We start from the raw sequence: 18,499 nt of genomic DNA on the forward strand, positions 1-18,499 counted from the left end.
ACTTAGCTAGATAGGCTCGGAATTTATGCTTGGCACGCAAGCAAGATAGAGCCAAAGAGCATTTAGAAGTGCATTGATCACCATTTCCAGAAACACAGATTATCGTGCAGTACATGTTCAAAATTTCAAGAAGTAATTAATCTAAACATACAACACATGGACCAGAAAATTTACCTATTTCGATGAGCACGACATTCTAATATCAATTCTTCTCTTTTGACTAATTTTCAAATTGAGCAAATGATTTGATTATGTCGTGCTCTGTAGGCATCTCAAATCTGGATATACATCACATCCATGGATCATTCTTCTGTGCTGATTGATGTAAGAAACTCGGGTCTGCATGGTATGCCTATCAATGATATTACTGCTTCAGGGGAGCCTTCTTCACTCTGTCAGATATACGAGCAGGGTCCGTTGAATGTGACTTGAAACGACCCCTCCCTTCCCCTTCCTTGTCCTGGAGAATGCAAACGCCAAAAAATAGATTTTTATCAGAAGCACATTTCTTTCCTCGTCCGTTGCAAAGAAAACAAAAAACACTGGAATCTAGCAAGCATCTGGAATTACAATAGTCATACGACCCAAACTTCTTTTCTCTTATTCAGAAAATCAGTGCGATATTATATGAAAAAGCAAAGGAGAGAGTTGTAAAACCTTGGTCAAAATATAGTGATACAGAAGCCGTGTATACTCGTCGATGTGGTCTTATTTCTAATGAAAATCACAAAGACAGGTTTACCTTTTTCTTGACAATCTGAACCACGTCTTCGTCATTCAAAACATGACCGAGACCACAATGCTGTGGGTAGTGCCTTGCGCTTGTACCCCACACTAGCACGTATTTAACTTCCTTCACTAAACTCCTGTGTATATGGTTACAAAAGTCTCCAACAGAGCAGCCCCCTCTATCCTACACATACATGCAAAGAGGAATAAGAGAAAACGAACAAAGCCAGAAAGCTCATAAGAATGGTGTATTAATTGATCCTAAAAGATAACAGAAAAAAAATATTTGCAACTTACAGCAGAAAGAACTACAGGATCACCAAAATCAGGTTGCTGGCCCTGTGGCTTGGTATAAACTCTTACAAGTCCCATCTCCTCCCACATTTTTGCAAGTAGTCTGTCAAAGTTCAGCTGTTGAGCAACATCATGAATCAAAGTTAATGTTCCGGAACCATTTCGTATGGGAAACTCTTGTTTCATATCCATTGCAAGATGTTAGAAAATGGTAATGTAATTTTTTTCATTTTGCACAATAGGGTCCAACAAAAACATAACTTGCCTTGAGATTGCAACTAATGACAACAGAATTAGGTTGCCGGGCTAATTTGTCCACATCATCAATACCAATAACATCTATCTTGTTGTATACATATACACACTTCATGTATTTCCGGTTTCCCTCAATGACATCGATAAGATCATCCACTGTGGCATCCTCACGAAACAGCAACTGCATAAAAGCTATTATACATGAGTACTCTTTCCCAAAGGATGAGCATGGAGACGACAGCATCACCAATTGAAAGATTGTACATCACCGACTTAAAGAAAAGCACGTACCACTAGTTGTGTACCATTAGCTTTCATAAAGAACAACATTGACTAAGCCTAAGTAAAGTACCTCAGCATTGTGAATTTTGTATTCGTGAAGAATTTGATAGCAAAGCTTCTCGTCCACATGAGTCAAAGTGAGAGTGCTGTTGAAAGAAATTCCTCCAGTCTTTTTCTTTTTGAAGTATATCTGCCCATGGAACAAAACGCAAAATCCAGCGGAAGTCCACAGTTAACAAAACAAACAATATATGGAAACAGCAAAACAACCGACAGAAACTAAGACCTGGTTGAGTCTGTTTTCAAAACGCTAATATCTATATTGTGAAGACGAAACTTACTTGAGGCGGTTTCTTGTTTAAACGTAAGCCCACAGCTTCCAGCTCCTTTGTCAATATTTGCCGATGGCCTTCACTCTGAAACATCAAAATGCGAGAGTTAGACTAAATAACTGACAGAATCCAAAAAAAAAAACAGGTAATCAACATAAAGTATCAATAAGACAGGATTCAAAGGTCAAGCAGGTTGCTACGAATGGAAAACAATGAAAGGTCTTTAAGCAGACTAGCAGTAAACTTATTTATCAGCTGTTTAAATAGCAACAGTAACAACAGCATGTTACTAATAAATACTTACTTTTGAGGCATCAAGGACCATCAACACAATATCTGAAGACTTGGCAACAGCAATGACCTGCAAGAGAGGGTCTTATCAAATTCCATCCATTTCCATGATACTTGGAAATATGGAGCAGGTGAGAAAAGGCCAAATACAAGTCGTCAGACTGATCACCATTCTACCTTGTTGTAAAATTCTCATGATATTATTGTACAATAAACGCATAATGACATGTTATCACAAGAAGAGAGGAAGCTTAAGGAGAATATTGTTATCACCTGCCTCCCACGACCTTTGCCTTCAGAAGCACCTTCAATAATTCCAGGAAGATCGAGCAGCTGAATTTTTGTATCATTGTAATGTATAATCCCAGGAATGCAGGTAAGAGTTGTGAACTCATACGATGCAGCTTCAGAGTGTGTGCCCGTCAACATAGTCAAAAGTGTTGACTTTCCCACACTACAAACAACAAGCAAATCTCATAAGGATTCGCCACTTATTACTGTTTGAAGGTACAACATTTCATTTTGCTTTCTTTCCACGGTACACAATGCATATTGAGGTTATATAAATATCGCAAACCTAGGAAACCCAATAAGCGCAACACGTCCGTGACCAAATTTTGTAACTTCGAAACCATCTCCACCTCCGCTAGACCCCTGAAATTCATTTATGAATCATTAAAATGGAAAAACTAAACCTCAAACACATGAAAAGAAAGTTGTTTCAAACCAATTGAACCAGTACAAAGATTTAACAAGAATCCCATGCACATCAAACTTCCTAACACTAATAAAGGAAACGTTATATTCACATCAAACCATACTCATGCCTTTTTTCTTTTTTTTAACAAACAATATTATCTACACTAAGGACCATACTCATGTGTATGTGTGTATAAAACATAATACATATATATATACACACGCACACACATATATTTATGGAAGAATTGCATACTTTCGGAGGCTCCAAAAGCTGAGTCCTGAGCTTGGCAATCTTTGCCTTGAGCTGGCCAAGATGATACTCTGCATTTCTTTCAGCATTTCAATTAAATAAAAAAAATTAAGATATAACCCAATTTATAAAAGAAATCAATTAATTTAACTACCCAAAAAATTTGAATTTAATATAAAAAGGTAAAGTGCCTGTGGCTTTATTTTTCTGAGTTCGAGCCATTTCGGCCTCAATTTCCTTGATCCTTTCGATGATCCCCATTGCTACTGGATTTTTTCAGCCCCTACAACGAAAAAAGCAACAGCAGGAACAGATGAGATATAGAAACTACCAATTGAGTAATTAAAAATTGAAAGGTCTGTTTGGTTGCCGAGAAATTGTTGATTCAACTGCGATGTCTCGGAAACCAAACGGAGAGTGAATTTGAGTGAGGGAGGAGAGGCTGAATTGCTGTGAGGGAGGTTGAATTGTTGAAGGAAGAAATGTTAATTGTACGAATTGGAGGGAATGGAAGTGCTGCGGTGGAGGACTCACCGTGACTCAGTTGGCGACGATGACGTCTCTGGAGCTGAAAGTACCAGAGAAGTGGGGAGGGAGAGAGAGAGAGTGTGTGTGTGAGTTAGGGCTGAGAAGAAGAGAGAGAGTACGGGCTTTAAATCCAGGTTCGGTAACGTGCGTCTTGGGCCTCTTTCTTGGGTACCATCTAATCAAATTTCCTGTCTTTTTCTTTTTTTCTTTTTCTCGTTATAATTTTACATTGTTCAGACCCGTCTAGTCATCCGCCTAGGTTATGAATTTCATTTAGACAGAGAATAGATAAATTTTATTTTTTATTTTATTTTTTCACTAAATTGTAAGAGACTTATTGAATACTTGGATGAACACTCATTATATGTTTGTTCTTCATGTTTTCAATACGTTGTAATACTTTATAATTTATATGTTATTCTACTTTGCAATTTATGTGTCCCAATACAGTTATGTATTTTTTTTTGGTATAAATAAGCACTTATTTATGCGATACATATAAATTTACTTAAATCTGCCTAGTCCTCTTCGACCCCACAAGCCGTCTAGGCACTAAACCCCAACCCGTCGTCCAACCAACGCCTGATGTCTTTTTGAACCTTAGTCTCAATAGCACTCAAGCTCCAAATAGTTAGTAATTTAACATGGTTAGTCTCTTTGGCTCACTCCACAAATTTAATTGATGCAACTCGTTCATTTTTTGGATCTTCATTCAAGATTTTCTTCGAAAATTCACCCAAATCCCAAACCAGACATTGTTTAGCCCTTCGGTCATTGCCTTAGGAGGTTTGTTATTTATTGGCGACCTATTTAAGACTTATAATCGGAGTGTGACAAAAAATTAAAACACAATTCAACTTGAGCATTCGGGTCATGCTTTTCGAGTCCATCCTTGTTCTAAACCAATTTGTGTTCCGCTGATCAACCCGAAAGTGTTCGCCGGTCGATTTGCATTGCAAAAATTGATTGTCAGTGCACGCGGTTAACCGTAGTGGAGATCTCTAACGTTTAACAACAGGCATAAAGCCGTTCATAACAAATTACTGAGCGAGAGAATGTGTTAGCAGTCAGAGAAGGTGCCATAAACATGTTTAAGCCTACATCTCGGCAATCCATCTGCAGCATATAAGCTGTGTTAACAAGTGAATGTCAGCATATGAAAGCGGTTACAGTCCAGCAGTATCCTTATTTCTGGATCCGCACGACTAAATGTTACTTTGTATACAATGCTACAAGAAGCCCGGTCTCATTTGATGCACGCTTCGACTAACACTGGCCGGCTTGCTCGGCCCTAGATTTGGCGGTACCTGCGCGTGCATCTCAGCAAGCTGTCTTACTTTCAACAACATTGATGCTGGGATGGGTACTGAAGCATGTTTCCGGGAGTTTATCTGCATAATTTCCCACAGACAAACCAAGTAAAGCCAGTAATCAAAAGGGCATTTAAAGAGAAAATCAATGCTGTAAAGTATACTATATATAGAGGCATATTTGCTTCTTAGTACAGACGCCAAACATCAGTTTCGCAAGCTACAATGAAGCAAACCACCATAGGACACCAGCTTTTGCTGTAGACACCCGTCGAAGTTGTAAAATACTATGGAGATACGATCAAAGTGCAAAAAATTTATTTACAGAATATAGGCATTTCTGGAAGATATATTTGTATGCAATATTAGAAGTTAAAGGCTGAGCGAAGAGTTCAAAGAAAGCTCGCATTCGAAAGAGATGGGAAGTTGGAACACTTCCCGTCTAACCAACTCATGAAAGAGAGGGAAGGGAAATGTACTCACTCCTTCATCGGGAGGCGTTTGCGCAAAGCTAGCTTTCAGCAGGTTTCTCCACTTGTCCTGCAAAATGATACATGTTTTCTTAGTCAAAAGTATTTACCATCATTTTTAGCATAACTGGATGCCAAATGAACTTGGTACCTTGAACACAAATTGTAAAGCAAAATTATACCTTGAGATCAACAGAAGTGCGATATGAATACGATGCAAAGGAAAGCCTTTTGATCTCAGACCACCTCCCAGTGCCACACTTAGACACACCCTCTACTAATTTTGTAACCTCACCAAGAGTCCAAGCTCGATGGTGCTTCCTTCTCATTCCACCTTTTGCTGTGGGAATCTGGGCTGAACCATCATCTGAATTGTCCTCGGATGAATCTGTCTTCTTCATGCCCATGTTCTTATCCGGTTCAATTGTGCCCATTACTGAGCGACGCTTGTCTTTCTCTGGTTCAGCAGTAAACTACATATGTAACAAATTAACATAACAAAAAATTAGCATGCAACCAACTGATAAGTAATTTAGTATAGCACTCAAACAAAAGGCAATATCAAAAAGGACGTTACTCCCATTAGTCCTCAGTAAGACAAAATACCACTCCATAACGAATAACCTGCTACATTAATGTTACCCACGCATTATCAAATTCAAACACATATGCCCATAACTCAATGTGAAGTTAAGCGAACTTGATCTTGCCTGTGATTTCATCTGTTCAGAAGCAGATCTGGTTTTCAAGACTTTGTCTGCATGCTCACTCTCTGGTAGCGAACTACGCACACTAAAGGCCTCTTTTACAAGTTTAGCTGTCACACCCATTACACTCATGTCGAACTTCTACAAATAGAAAATCGAACGCATTCAGGCATTGTGTTGTAAAGATGACTTAAGAGTGCTATATCATCGTAGTAATTCCTATGCTTAAGAAGAAAAGGAAAAGAAATGAAATGATAAAGCAACTCTATTGCCACATTATAAAAGGAAAACCTACCATAAGGGCCATAATATTTTTCCTTGGACGGCTTCTACGAACTCGAGAAACATAGGGAACCTGAACACCAGATCCACCAAGAGAGTCGAACCTGGTGACATAAGTTCTCTCATTTGAAGGGACATTTGTCACATTTCCAAGAGGGTCCAACCTGTTGACAGTAGCTTTCTCATTTAAAGGGACATTTCCAAGAGGCCTACAAGATTTTACAGATGTTTGTCCTTGTCCAGCATTTTTAACTGGACTAATCACTTTTGGGCTACAATCTTTTGATTCCACTTCAGAAAGCTCTTCAATATATCTCTTAGTGGGCTTCCGAACTCGTTTGGCAGCTCTCTGATCTGTGTGAAGATCCTCACTTCCACAATCAAGTTCTACACTACTGTTTCCCAATCTCTTGCCCGAAACAGTGTGATGATTTTCCATTTGGCTACTGTGGCTAGTTGGTGAAGTTTCATACCCATGATTCTTCGCTTCACCATCAGACCCCTCAGTGAGCATACCATCAGCATTCTGAATGCTATCGTCTTTACCCTTCTTCACCAATTTGTTATCTATGATAGTGAAAGTTGTGGTTGAAACATCACAAGAGTTAGTCAATCCCATTGTAATCCTCCTCTTAAGCCATAACTTGTCCTTAACAGTAGTTTCTCTCCCAAAAGTTGCCCGAAATAATTCATGAAGTTCTCTAATTGATAGGTTGTCCAAGCATATCTCCCCCTTTAGTGTATTTACATCAGGCTTTGAACTAGTGCAAATGACACAAGCTGATGATCCACTTTCTATTGGTCCATCTGGCGGTTGTTTTGAGCACTCCCCAATTCTCCCAGATTCATTAATATGACTTCCATCTGGACTCAGTGATAATGGAGGACCAATATCCTGCAAATGAATTTCAGATTGCAGCTTCTCATCAATAGCAGGCAATTTATCATGCTGATCAGAACACTGGATGTCTACATTCATAAAAAAAGAAGAATGATCAGGCGATCCACATGCTAGGTGGAGCCTCTCTTCCTGTTTGACCTTTTGCAACATCTCAATGTACTACAAGAGATTTTAGAGGTCGAGAAAGATTCAAGACGATTTTTTAACTAGATATGCTAAAATTGTGCACATACTTGCAGAGATAAAAAAAAAAAAAAAGTATTGAAAGAAACTATCTGTAAGTTATAAGAAATGAACAATCAAACCAGTTGATATAGAAATATGCCACTAACACGTAATACTGAAAAATTTCAAGATCAAGAAATTCCTTTCTAGAAGATAAAAATGCATAGCAACTAGGAAATATAACTGCCATACAAGGGGTATCTGTAAACATGTCTAAGTACCTGAATCAATTTATGAAAGAGACATAAAGTTCAAGTTATCCAAAAGAATAATGTTATGGCTTGTTATATTAACACTCCACATATTGTTGAATACACCCCACATTTGCTTTTTCAATTAAATGCTTCCCCATAATACCCTCACACCCCACATTCTCAATATACAATTTACATTTTCTAATACACCCCACATTCTTCACACCTTATTATACTTATTTTTAATTTTTATAAATTAAATTTACTTTGGACATGTGAAACGAAGGCCTACTGATGCTCCGGTTAGAATATGCGATTACGGGACAGAGGTTTAGGGCTGAAGGGGTAGAGGAAGACCTAGGAAGACTTTGAAAGAGACTCTAAGAAAAGACTTCAGAGTTCTTGGATCTAATGGAAGACGTGACACAGAACCGAGCGCAATGGCGTTCTAGGATTCATACAGTCAACCCCACTTAGTGGGAAAAGAGACTCTAAGAAAAGACTTAAGAGTTCTTGGATCTAATGGAAGACGTGACATAGAAACCGAGTGCAATGGCGCTCTAGGATTCATATAGCCAACCCCACTTAGTGGGAAAAGGCTTTGTTGTTGTCGTTGGGAGTAAAGCTCTCTCTGAGCAACTAAGGTTTGATGATCTGGAGGAATTGATTGGCATTGTAAATTAGGTCCTCAAACGATCAACTAAGAGATATAAGTAAGTTAAGGAGCAAATTGGTGTCTGCATTTCCCAAGGTGTTCTAATGTCAAGGGTTTGACTACAAAAGACTCATTGTTTAAGAGCGTTCTGCATGACCATGGTGCAGATACAACCCATGACTGCAGGCACTTTGAATGATATGACATACAACCTTAAATTCCTACTAAGACCTTGAACACACAACAAATATTATTGTTTCTTAGGAGTCACATGTATATATTATTGTTTCTTAGGAGTCACATGTATTTGGGAAGCAAAATAAAAGCCTCCTATGAAACCTGCTATAGGCAGGCCGCAAGAAATTAATTTGTATACCTAGCAATTCTTTTGCAGTTTGCAGTATAGGTAATTCACAGATTCAGACTACTTAAAGCTTCAGCATTCATTAAACGAATCCAAACCTACCCTAAGTTCCTTTATGGAAAGACTTCTATCACTTTATATAGGGAGATGCCGTTCAAATCACTAAAATAATGAAAAATATGAAGTCTTACCTCACGTGAAATTTCCAAAACGTCAATTTCGTATTCTATTCGTCAAAATAATTTTTCTCAATCAACGTTTTTGCAGTTTTATTGGTTAGGGTTTTATTCTGTAATGGTGAGAGGGGTTTTGAGAATTGAAGAAGATAAATAACACGTTAAAACATGATTTGGAGTGTATTTAGAAATTTCTTACTTTTTTTTTAACCTAATAAGGTCGAAATTATCATTGACTAATAGGGTATTCAGAAAGGTCATAGCAGGGTACAATTTTAAGCAAAATAGCACTTAGCCATCTGATTCTACAACAAAAGAGGAATTGTATCCATAGAAAGCAAGTCAATACCTCTAGCCGTGCATTTAATTTTGCATCAGCTTCTGTGTTCTCTGAATGTGACAGACCTGGAAATGTATTGCTACATCAGAGATGAAAACCATTACAGAACCAACACCATGAGATATAAAAACAGAATGCCTTCAAATAACTTAACAAACCAAGTTATACAACTAGTTTCCAACAAAGCCATTTATCATTGAAAGAATACTTCACTAAGTCACGGAAATAATAGGTATGCAACAGAACTTGAATATAACTTAAAGTACCCAAAATTGGTCACTTTAGTGGTGTAAATAAATGAACTTCAAACCCATTGAGTAGAAAAAGTAAGTTTGAATAAGATTTCTCAAATTAATTAGATATTTGAGATTTGAGATACTCATTTAACTTGTAAGATTAAATACAAAGGTCTGAATAGATAAAAATCAGACTTAGAATGCCCCACTAGTCATTAGGTACAGAAGTTATAGCTGACAGTTCCAAAGTGCATTAAAGTTACTGCGAAAAATTTTCCATAATGATAAAGATGGAAATGAAATCACTAGTCACAACAATAACTCAAATAGACCTTCTGAGTTTTCTTTCTGAGGTTTCCCAGAGGAAGACTCTTCATTGGAAATGCACCTAACATTTCCAGCGTCCGGAACAACAGGTAATTCAACTGTTTCGTCAACAAGAAAATCCTCAACTTCCATTACTTCATCATCTGTTGCTGGCACTAATCTCCCATTACCTTCAACCTGGAATCAAATAAGACAAAATAAATGGCAATGAAATTATCAACTATGAACTTTTTAGTTCATAGTTGTAGTGCAACACAATTTTAAGTTTCCCCGCTTAAAAGCATTATGGAGAAGCTGGCTCTCATCTCGCCAAACCCAAAACTGGCCTCTCATTTAATCCAAGTATAAACCTCGAGTTTAAAATTGGTGACAAATTAAATCCCCAAACCCAAAGCTTCAGAGAAAAAAACATATCAAATCACAATGCTCAAGCTTCAATGCCTTTCTATTATGATTTTCTAAAATCTGATTCACCCCAGCACCCTGGCTACTTCTAATTGTAATTTTTGAATAAAATAACCGTAAAAAACACTTGGTAAATATACAGTCCTCTATCAACTCTAAAGCAGTATAATGAACACCCATTACACAAGATAATCATGTTTCTCTACAAATTTGAAAGTTGAATCAATCCTACTGAAAAATAATTAAAACTTTTAGTGCAAATTAAAATGTACCCGAACAAGCTTGTATACAACAGGATCGGCAATCTGCTTTGGCGAAGACAACGAAGAGCTACTTTTCTCAACCCCACTCTCCTCACACATCCCTTCATCATTCCCCTCAACACCGACCACTGTTTCCATGGAAAATCCACCACATGCAACTCAAATACACAAACTGAAACCCCAAAAACAAATAAACAAACACAAAAAAAAAAGTAAATGAACAAAGTTAAACTTCAAAATTTTTAAAATAATGAAACAAAGTAAAATCTTATCCACAAAAATATAACGCACCCATAACTCAAAATACACTAAAAATCTCCCCCAAATCAAGCACTCAAACCTGCAATTCAAAATTTCAAACTTCCCAAAACCGAAAGCAAATCACAAAACGAAATTACCACTATATCAAACTACATTTTCTCCAAAGACTGCAAATTTCCAAGCCTAATTACATAAAACTACATTTCTAGTGAGAGAAAAGTACCATTTCAAGCTGAATTTCAAGGTAATTCACATAATATCACACTAAAAGCTGGGAATTTACATGCATAACTAGAAATGTTCAAAATCTTCGCATTCGAGGCAAAATTGAACAACAGATGAAGCGAAATTGAATAGGACGGGGCTCACCATAGGACTGTGGGAGTGAGGAGCGAGTTGACTCGGTCCTTGCGAGTGGAAAATTGCAAGGAAAGCGACCGATTCGAGGCGCGCAGGAGACTGAGTCGGGAAGAAGACGAGTCGTTTTCTGAGAGAGAAAGCTTGTGAGGGAAGCTTTCAGGAAAGGGAAAACAATCGGATTGGCCTGCTGCTGCTGCACCCGTGCGTGCCTTGTTTGCGCCTCTCTGTTTTTTGCCTCGCTTTTTTAGTAAGCTCCGAGCTTTGGTGTCGTACAGTTGCGGACTCCAAACGCTACTTCCAATGCACTTCACAAATAGGACTTGGCGTCCGGTTCTCTTTTATGTTTTCGAAATTTTTATTTTTTATTTTTGAGTAGAAAAGGTTGTTTGTTTTTTAAGGATTTTAACGAAACGCTCATGATACTATTCATTTTAATAAAAAAAAATTATATTTTTACACTAAAAAGTCAATCCTAGTACTATTCAATTTACCCTTTATTTTGTCTTTATCTTAAAAATCAAAGCTTTCAAATCATTTTCTTTATTTTTTTTTTATTATTATTCATATTATGTAGCAATGACGATTTTTTATATCAAACAACACAACAATAAAATTTAAACGGACAAAAATATCAGTTGAGTAAGAGAACCGTTACTTGGTAAGAATGTGATTGTAACACAACTCGATACAAATACAATATTAATTAGTTTAGACTACCACCTGAGCTCAAAAAATAATAATAATAATAAAAAAATGAATTGCTATTGACGCTTCAAAAATCTCATTTGCGCTTCAAACTTTTTATAACTAGAAAGAAAATTACATAATAAGTAATAGGTTTTCCGAAAACCTTAGCATGCCATAAAACATATATCGTATATAGTGTGCTTGGTAGTGGTATCACAATTGCCCAAAGGAGTTTATAAATCTTCTGTCCAAAGGCCTTACATTGCCCGCCCGAAGGCATATATAAATGAATATCCACTAAGTAAGCACAGAAGATCAAAAACATAATCTTTCCAAAATATATATCATCAGAGCTCAGTAGCTCAAACATCATATCATAAATCATATTCATAAATATCTCAATAACGTAAATTCGATAAAGCATGATATTTCGTAAAGCGTAAATCTGATAACTCAGTAAACTTTTCATAAAACATATTCATAAAATCATGCTTTTCATGTATGCATTTTGGAAGGGTCTACTCACAAATACTTCATCGTCAAAGAGTTGTTCAAACTATAGAGGACAGGGTTGTCGTTAACAAACACACATAAGGACATAAATGGACTAATTAATAAAACTCTACTAAAACGATTGAATTTGGGAAAACGGACGTCTTAATCGGATTTAGGACGTCGAAAAATCTAAAAGGAGACCTCAGGTTCCCCTACGTGCCACCACAAGACGGCGGCCTAGGAGGCCACGTGCCACTGTATGTGCCAAGTTGGGTAGCCGGAAAATTCGCCGGCGCCATCGTGGACGATGGCGGAGGCACGTGTGCTCCACACACCGCCCATGACAACCCTCCACGCGCCACCTTTTGAAAATCTGGAAATTTCTCAGATTTTCCCTCCAACTTAAGAGCCCATTTTGAGCTCAATACAAGTCCAAATCGAGTGATTCAAAAGCAAAAATGTAGTTAGGAATATGGAGAAGAGATTCATACCAAGTTGGGACCGAGTGGTGGTTGGAGTTGGCGGGAAAAGTGGCTAGAAGATGGCCAAATGACCACGGTTTGGAAAGTTCTAGATTTACATAGTGACTTTCTTTGAGCTTTTCCGTGTTGTTACACCACCAAAACCACCCAAAAACTTGCTAATCATGAACCTAGACACAATCAACAATGATAGAGACTAATTTCAAGGCTTACCTTCACCGAAGATGGCGAGAATTCGCCGGAGAAGTTCCTTGCACAGTAACTGCATTGTGCAACACGGGGAGGGAGTTTTCAAATGGTTTTTCTCCTTCTGGTTCAAGAACTCGTAGGGATTTCAAGAGAAGGTGATGGTGTAGTGATGGTTGCTGTTGTTGTTTGTTGTTGTGGGCTTGTGGTGCCCTCGAGGAGGCTGGTTTGAGAGAGAAAGGAGAGGGGCGAGAGGTGAGGGAAAGAGTTTGAGAGAGAGAAGGAAGTGACAGAAAGAAAAGGGGAGAGGGAGGTGTCTCGGGGAATAGGGGAAAAAAAAGCAAGGGACAAGGATCCAAAGTGGGTCCCATTGGCTCACAAATTAAGGTCACAAGAGACGAAAAGTGAAATATCCGAAAAACGTTTGACGTTTTGAAACATAATGTCTACGTTATAACTCCAACTTTGAATCTATTCGCGCCCATGCGTTCGTGGCGATGAGAAGAATAAACTAAGAAAATTAGTCACATTCATTACATCGAGACTGTCAACGAAAGTGTTCATGCCTAAAGGGTAATTTGGTAGTTTAATACGTTCGATAATATGAAATACGACAAATTTAGGATGGGGTATCACAACCCCTCGTCTAAAGGAAAAATACACATTTTCTATATCTTCCTAAGTATTTATAATTAAGTTGATTTTTTCGTGTTGTCATAAAATGAACAATGAAAATAAAGAATATCTCGACCCAAACAAAGCACGATTTTAATACACGAGTCAAAATAATAGTATTCAACTTTCAACCCACATACAACTTAATTTCGACATGTATGCAATAATAACAACTACTATATATTTTTTTTATTCATGTTTTTTTATACAAGTTAGAGCAGGGAGGAGGAAATCAAATCTAAGATATAGAGTACACATGTAAATGTTCATAATTACTTTAGCAACAAGTATCTTGAAAAAGATTTTTCCAGTGGACCAAAAGGATAAATGGAATTGAGATTAAAATTAAACGTCCATTTTGACGAGAAAAATTTGTTACCTAGAGTTGAAAAACCTAGGAAGCACGCGAGCTTCAATTTGGTGCAGAAATGCGTTCGGGGAGTTTGAGCGGCAGCGGCCGAATTCACCTAAGTTCGTCAGGCTATGGCATGTGATACGGCATGAAGCGGCATGAAGCGGCATGAAGAGTCTCTTATTCGTTAGGAATTATATATTGTAAGAAATACCTAAACATATGGAGTCAAGTGATACCGCAAATAAACCATCCATTGCACTTTGCACACCTTCAATGCTTCTAAACATTTCTTATTGTCGCAACACTCATCACTGCTACATTGTGTATTATATCATTATTATACACCATTTGACTTTTTCTTTCAATACCATTGTACCAAACTGTTATTTTAGTAACTAAACGGTATGAAAATTATTTAGTTTCGACAAGTAAGAATACCATTACATACGGTACAATACATTGATGTCATTCTAAACGTAATTGGAAATCACAATAAACTAAAGTTTCAAAAACAAAGGCAAAGCTATAATTAACTCATTATATTTTTTATTATGTAGATTGATGTCATAGAAGCCTCGGTCTTAGAAGCTGACTATGAGATAGTAGCTTCAAAAATAAAAATTGGTTGTGTATATGAGATCACGCAGTAAACAAAAGTCCAAGGTCGTACCACACCCTGTACAACTATTATTCAATGTGAAAACAACTTCCAAATACATACCAAAAAAACCTCCACACATTCCTGAGCACCGCTTTTATTTAGTGGATTATAGTGAATTGGTATTGATGAGTTGATTTTATACTACATATTTCTCCTATTCTTGGTATATTTTGGTGAGATTTTGATGCTTTCTTATATATTTTTAATTTAGAACATGTGAATCCTTTTTTAGCATAAAATAGTCAAACGGTGGAATTTTTAAGTTATTCCAATTGAAGTGGGTTCATGAGTCTATTAAGAATGTTGTCAAAATTTCCTAACTTTAGCCCAAAGCATCTGATCGTCGCAAATTAATTTATGCCCAGCCCTCAGTGCTGGCAGATTAGGCTGCACTGCAAAACTTATTTGTGACTTTTGGGCTGGAATATGATGGATTTTGGGCTTGGGCTCTTCTTGGGACTTGAAGAAGAAGGTCCTAATCTTTAATTCAAGTCATTTTGGGCCTATTTTGGATCCCTGAAGGTCCAGAAACGTGGTTATTGCTCTGCTAGGAAGATTTCCTACCTTGATTTGGATTGTGTTTTAAGTTATCTTTATATTATTTTTTTTCTTAGTTTTTAGAAGACCTTTTCCATGTGGGATTTTAATTTGTAGTAGTATAAATAAGGCTATTCAACCATTAGGGTTCTCTAGGCAACATTGAGAGAACTTAGCAAAGCTTTGGTGAATTTCAAACTTTATACCTACAAGGTGTTTTCAATCATTTTTCTACTTAATGATATTTTCTTTGGTTTTTATAATGAGTATGCATAAGGTATCACTAAATCTAGAAACGACAACACCATGTCTAGAATCGGTGCCACTATTTCTAGAATTGGTGCTACACGATGACTATTTATAAAAATAATGGTCACACTATTTTTTATAAAAATAATTTACAAAATTCAATTTAATCTGAAGTCATTTGCCTATTTATTTATGACGATGAAATTTCGTTGTTTCTTATATAACAAAGTGTTCGTCAATTTTTTTGAACTCAATTAGATGTCTCAAATATTTTCGATTTGGGTAAATTTTTGCAAGGATGATCTAAGTGGCCCAACTTGAAAAATAGATGGTTCAGATCGTTGAAAGTCGATGTGGTGTGAGTCCCACAACTAATCTCCATATATATATATATATATATATATATATATATCAAGAGAAAATGAATGTGAGATGAGAAAAGAGAGAAAGGGGCTAGGGCCAAGTGGAAGATAAGAGATGAGAGAGATGAGAAGTTGACGGATGGACGATGAGAGATGGGAGAGGGGAGAGATGAGAGAGAGAAAGAAGAGGGTGGGGCTAGTGGAAGAGGAAGGAGGGAAAGAGGAAAAAAAAATAGTAGTTGGGCCAATTTGTTAGGTTGTTTAATGTTGAGTTTTGTCCTAACCATTAAATAAAGTTATTAGGTGGCTTTTGGTTAAAATTCAAAGTTTTGAAGCCTTTTTCATTAGTTTCTCGAAGTTATTTTTGGTTTAATTTGTTCAAGTTTGAGTTTTAACGTCCTAGCTATTTGGGTTTGAATCTTGGACATTAATTAAGGTGGCTTTGCCTTGCTCTTGGCTTAGTTTCTGTAAACTCAAATGTATAGTATTACTGCTATAGTATGTGCTGTGTGGAATAATAAGTTTATCTTTATGTTTATATGGGATGGATTTATGGCTTCAAGCATTATTCTTGTGATGAGTTAAGAGTAAAGGGTCACGTATAGTTGACCTTAGGATTTGATAGCATAAACCTTCGGAAGGGTTGTACGAACATACTAGCCAATATCATGTCAGTGAGGTTAATGTAGTATGTTGTATGACCATGGAAATGAACAGTCTCGCTACTTTATCATGTGTGCTAGTAGTAGGTCTTATAGACCGATCAACTACGATATTTTAAAGTGATTATGAATGCTGAGTGAGCACAGAAGTTGGAAAATGGACACTCTAAATACTTTACCATGTGTGGTAAGGATAACTTAGTTGTTATGTGACAACACTTCAGCTATTGACATATCAAAGAATCTAGTTCATCATCACAAAACCAAACATATTAATCGAAGATTTCATTTCATCCAAGATGCACTTCAAGATGGTGAGATTAATTTACTATATTATAAGACTAAAGAACAGATAGCAGATATCTTCACCAAAGCTTTGGCAAGGGATCAATTTGAATTTCTGAGGAAAGCTCTAGGAGTGATTTCAGCACAACACTTAGAAGGGAGTGTTAGTTTATAAGCGTATATGCTGAAATGTTATAAGAGCTTAGAGTAGAACTTAGTTTCAATGGCAGCCCTTGGATCACAGTCCAAGTGTGTAGTAAGATGTAATCTTAGAGTAAGTGATAGTTTATGCCATGTGTCATTACCTTATAGGGTAGATGAATGAAGGGCTAGATTTGAATGATGTAATGAAGGAATATTCTATTCCCAAAGGTTACATGTGGACAGTGTGCTTGTGAATGAAAGTAATCATCTCATTTGCTTCTTCTTCAAGCTCTAACTCTCTCTCTCTCTAAAATCTCTCTTTCTCTCTCTTAAATTCTTAATCTCCAGCTCAATTGATTGTTGATTTAAAGAAGCTTATATACAAGATAACAGTCTGTATGCTAACAATAATCGACTACATCTAGGATGGGAAGTTACCAGAAGACTGCCACTTGGCCAAGAAATTGGTCCAAAAGGCTTCAAAATACACGGTTATACGCAAAACTATACCAACGCTTCTACTCTAAACCCACATGTTGTGCGTCACCCAGAGACGGGCATGTAGATCCTGAACATTCTGACGTATGCGAGAACCACACAAGCAAAAGATCCCTGCACAAAAGGTGTTGATGGCAGAATATTTTAGCCTACCATGCGACATGATACAATAGACTGTGCTCAGACTTGCAAAAAATGCCAAAGCTATGCCCTTATGAACCATCAACAGGCTGAAGAACTTAACACTTTAATAAGATCTTGGCCTTGCAATGGGGCATCCACCTCGTCAAACCACTGAAGAAGGTACAGGGCAATAAAGAATACATGATAGCGGCACAAATTACTTCTCCAAGTAGATCGAGGCAAAGACTTTATCAAGAATCACTGGGGCAACGATAAAATCATTTTTATGGATGTTGATTTGGCATCCCTCATACCATACTCATGCACAATGGATTGCAATTCACCAGCTCCGAGGTTACAGATTGGTATAAAGATATAGGCATCCACCATCTCACCTCTACTCCGCATTACCCGAAGGTAATGTACAAGCAGAGTCTTCACACAAAACTAATGTAGTCATATTTCCATATATTTTTATCATATGTTCTTTTGGATTTTGTATATTCAAATGGGTTAAATGCACTCAATTATATTGTTTTGATTCTTACGCATCAATACTGGAGTTATGTGAAAAGAAGTGAAAAATGACATTTTCGAGTGTTTAGAGTATTTCCAGTAGAGCAAGAGTCTAGTTGCACCAAGACTTGTGCGTTATAATAAGAAGAAACTGCAACGGTTTTGGATATCAAATGGACATGGAAATGCTATTCAATGGCTTTGAGGAGAGACATAGTTACTAGTTTTATTATTTCTGTTTATTTTTCATTTTATTTACTAAGAACTTAGAAGTCCATTAGAGCTAGGATTAGTGGTCATTTATTTGGCCTTTTTTTACTTACTCTTCCGATTCTTGCCGTGAGGTTTTATAAGGAGATTTATTCTCATTGTTTTTAGGTAGGAAGCTACCAAAACAAAAAAAAAAAAAAAACAAAAACAAAAAAATAGAAAAACAAAACAAA

At 36.9% G+C, this 18,499-nt stretch overlaps 2 protein-coding genes across 4 annotated transcripts; both read right to left on the minus strand.

Annotated features, from left to right (window-relative positions):
• Window positions 1-46: 46 nt before the first annotated feature.
• LOC137707888 (developmentally-regulated G protein 2) lies at window positions 47-3,816 on the minus strand. The gene is made up of 12 exons (XM_068446823.2): window positions 3,670-3,816; window positions 3,327-3,418; window positions 3,139-3,206; window positions 2,761-2,837; window positions 2,457-2,637; window positions 2,197-2,253; window positions 1,902-1,976; window positions 1,631-1,750; window positions 1,289-1,459; window positions 1,027-1,140; window positions 743-913; window positions 47-460 (listed from the first exon to the last, which is right to left on the minus strand). The coding sequence occupies exons 2-12, from the start codon at window positions 3,394-3,396 to the stop codon at window positions 365-367; spliced, it is 1,200 nt and encodes a 399-aa protein (XP_068302924.1). The 5' UTR covers window positions 3,397-3,418; window positions 3,670-3,816; the 3' UTR covers window positions 47-364.
• An 854-nt stretch (window positions 3,817-4,670) lies between these two features.
• On the minus strand, window positions 4,671-11,468 carry LOC137708412 (uncharacterized). 3 transcript variants are annotated; one of them, XM_068447484.2, is made up of 9 exons: window positions 11,149-11,468; window positions 10,528-10,690; window positions 9,856-10,027; window positions 9,297-9,352; window positions 6,446-7,327; window positions 6,154-6,291; window positions 5,626-5,916; window positions 5,457-5,513; window positions 4,671-5,054 (listed from the first exon to the last, which is right to left on the minus strand). In XM_068447484.2, exons 2-9 carry the CDS (start codon window positions 10,654-10,656, stop codon window positions 4,893-4,895), a joined length of 1,887 nt encoding a protein of 628 aa, XP_068303585.2. In that variant the 5' UTR covers window positions 10,657-10,690; window positions 11,149-11,468; the 3' UTR covers window positions 4,671-4,892. The 3 variants fall into 3 exon arrangements, with proteins under 3 accessions (XP_068303585.2, XP_068303586.2, XP_088545132.1); XM_068447485.2 differs by having other exon boundaries at window positions 10,528-10,646; window positions 11,149-11,450; XM_088689006.1 differs by having other exon boundaries at window positions 6,446-7,492; window positions 11,149-11,357.
• Between the last annotated feature and the right edge of the window lie 7,031 nt (window positions 11,469-18,499).

This window comes from Pyrus communis, chromosome 17 (genome assembly GCF_041283825.1).
Source record: "Pyrus communis isolate YQ-2024b chromosome 17, ASM4128382v1, whole genome shotgun sequence".
NCBI classification, from domain to species: domain Eukaryota; kingdom Viridiplantae; phylum Streptophyta; class Magnoliopsida; order Rosales; family Rosaceae; genus Pyrus; species Pyrus communis.

Bases quoted from the DNA above. Each gene is read 5' to 3' on its own strand.
- LOC137708412 (XM_088689006.1), bottom strand. From the start codon at position 10,656: ATGGAAACAGTGGTCGGTGTTGAGGGGAATGATGAAGGGATGTGTGAG. The intron at 7,493-9,296 runs GTATTGACTTGC...AATCTCTTGTAG, and splicing joins AATTAAATGCACGGCTAGAG to TACATTGAGATGTTGCAAAA. The intron at 6,292-6,445 runs GTAGGTTTTCCT...TTCTATTTGTAG, and splicing joins AAAATATTATGGCCCTTATG to AAGTTCGACATGAGTGTAAT.
- LOC137707888 (XM_068446823.2), bottom strand. From the start codon at position 3,396: ATGGGGATCATCGAAAGGATCAAGGAAATTGAGGCCGAAATGGCTCGA. The intron at 2,254-2,456 runs GTGATAACAATA...CCTCTCTTGCAG, and splicing joins GCAAAGGTCGTGGGAGGCAG to GTCATTGCTGTTGCCAAGTC. The intron at 1,751-1,901 runs GTAAGTTTCGTC...TTCCATGGGCAG, and splicing joins TAAACAAGAAACCGCCTCAA to ATATACTTCAAAAAGAAAAA.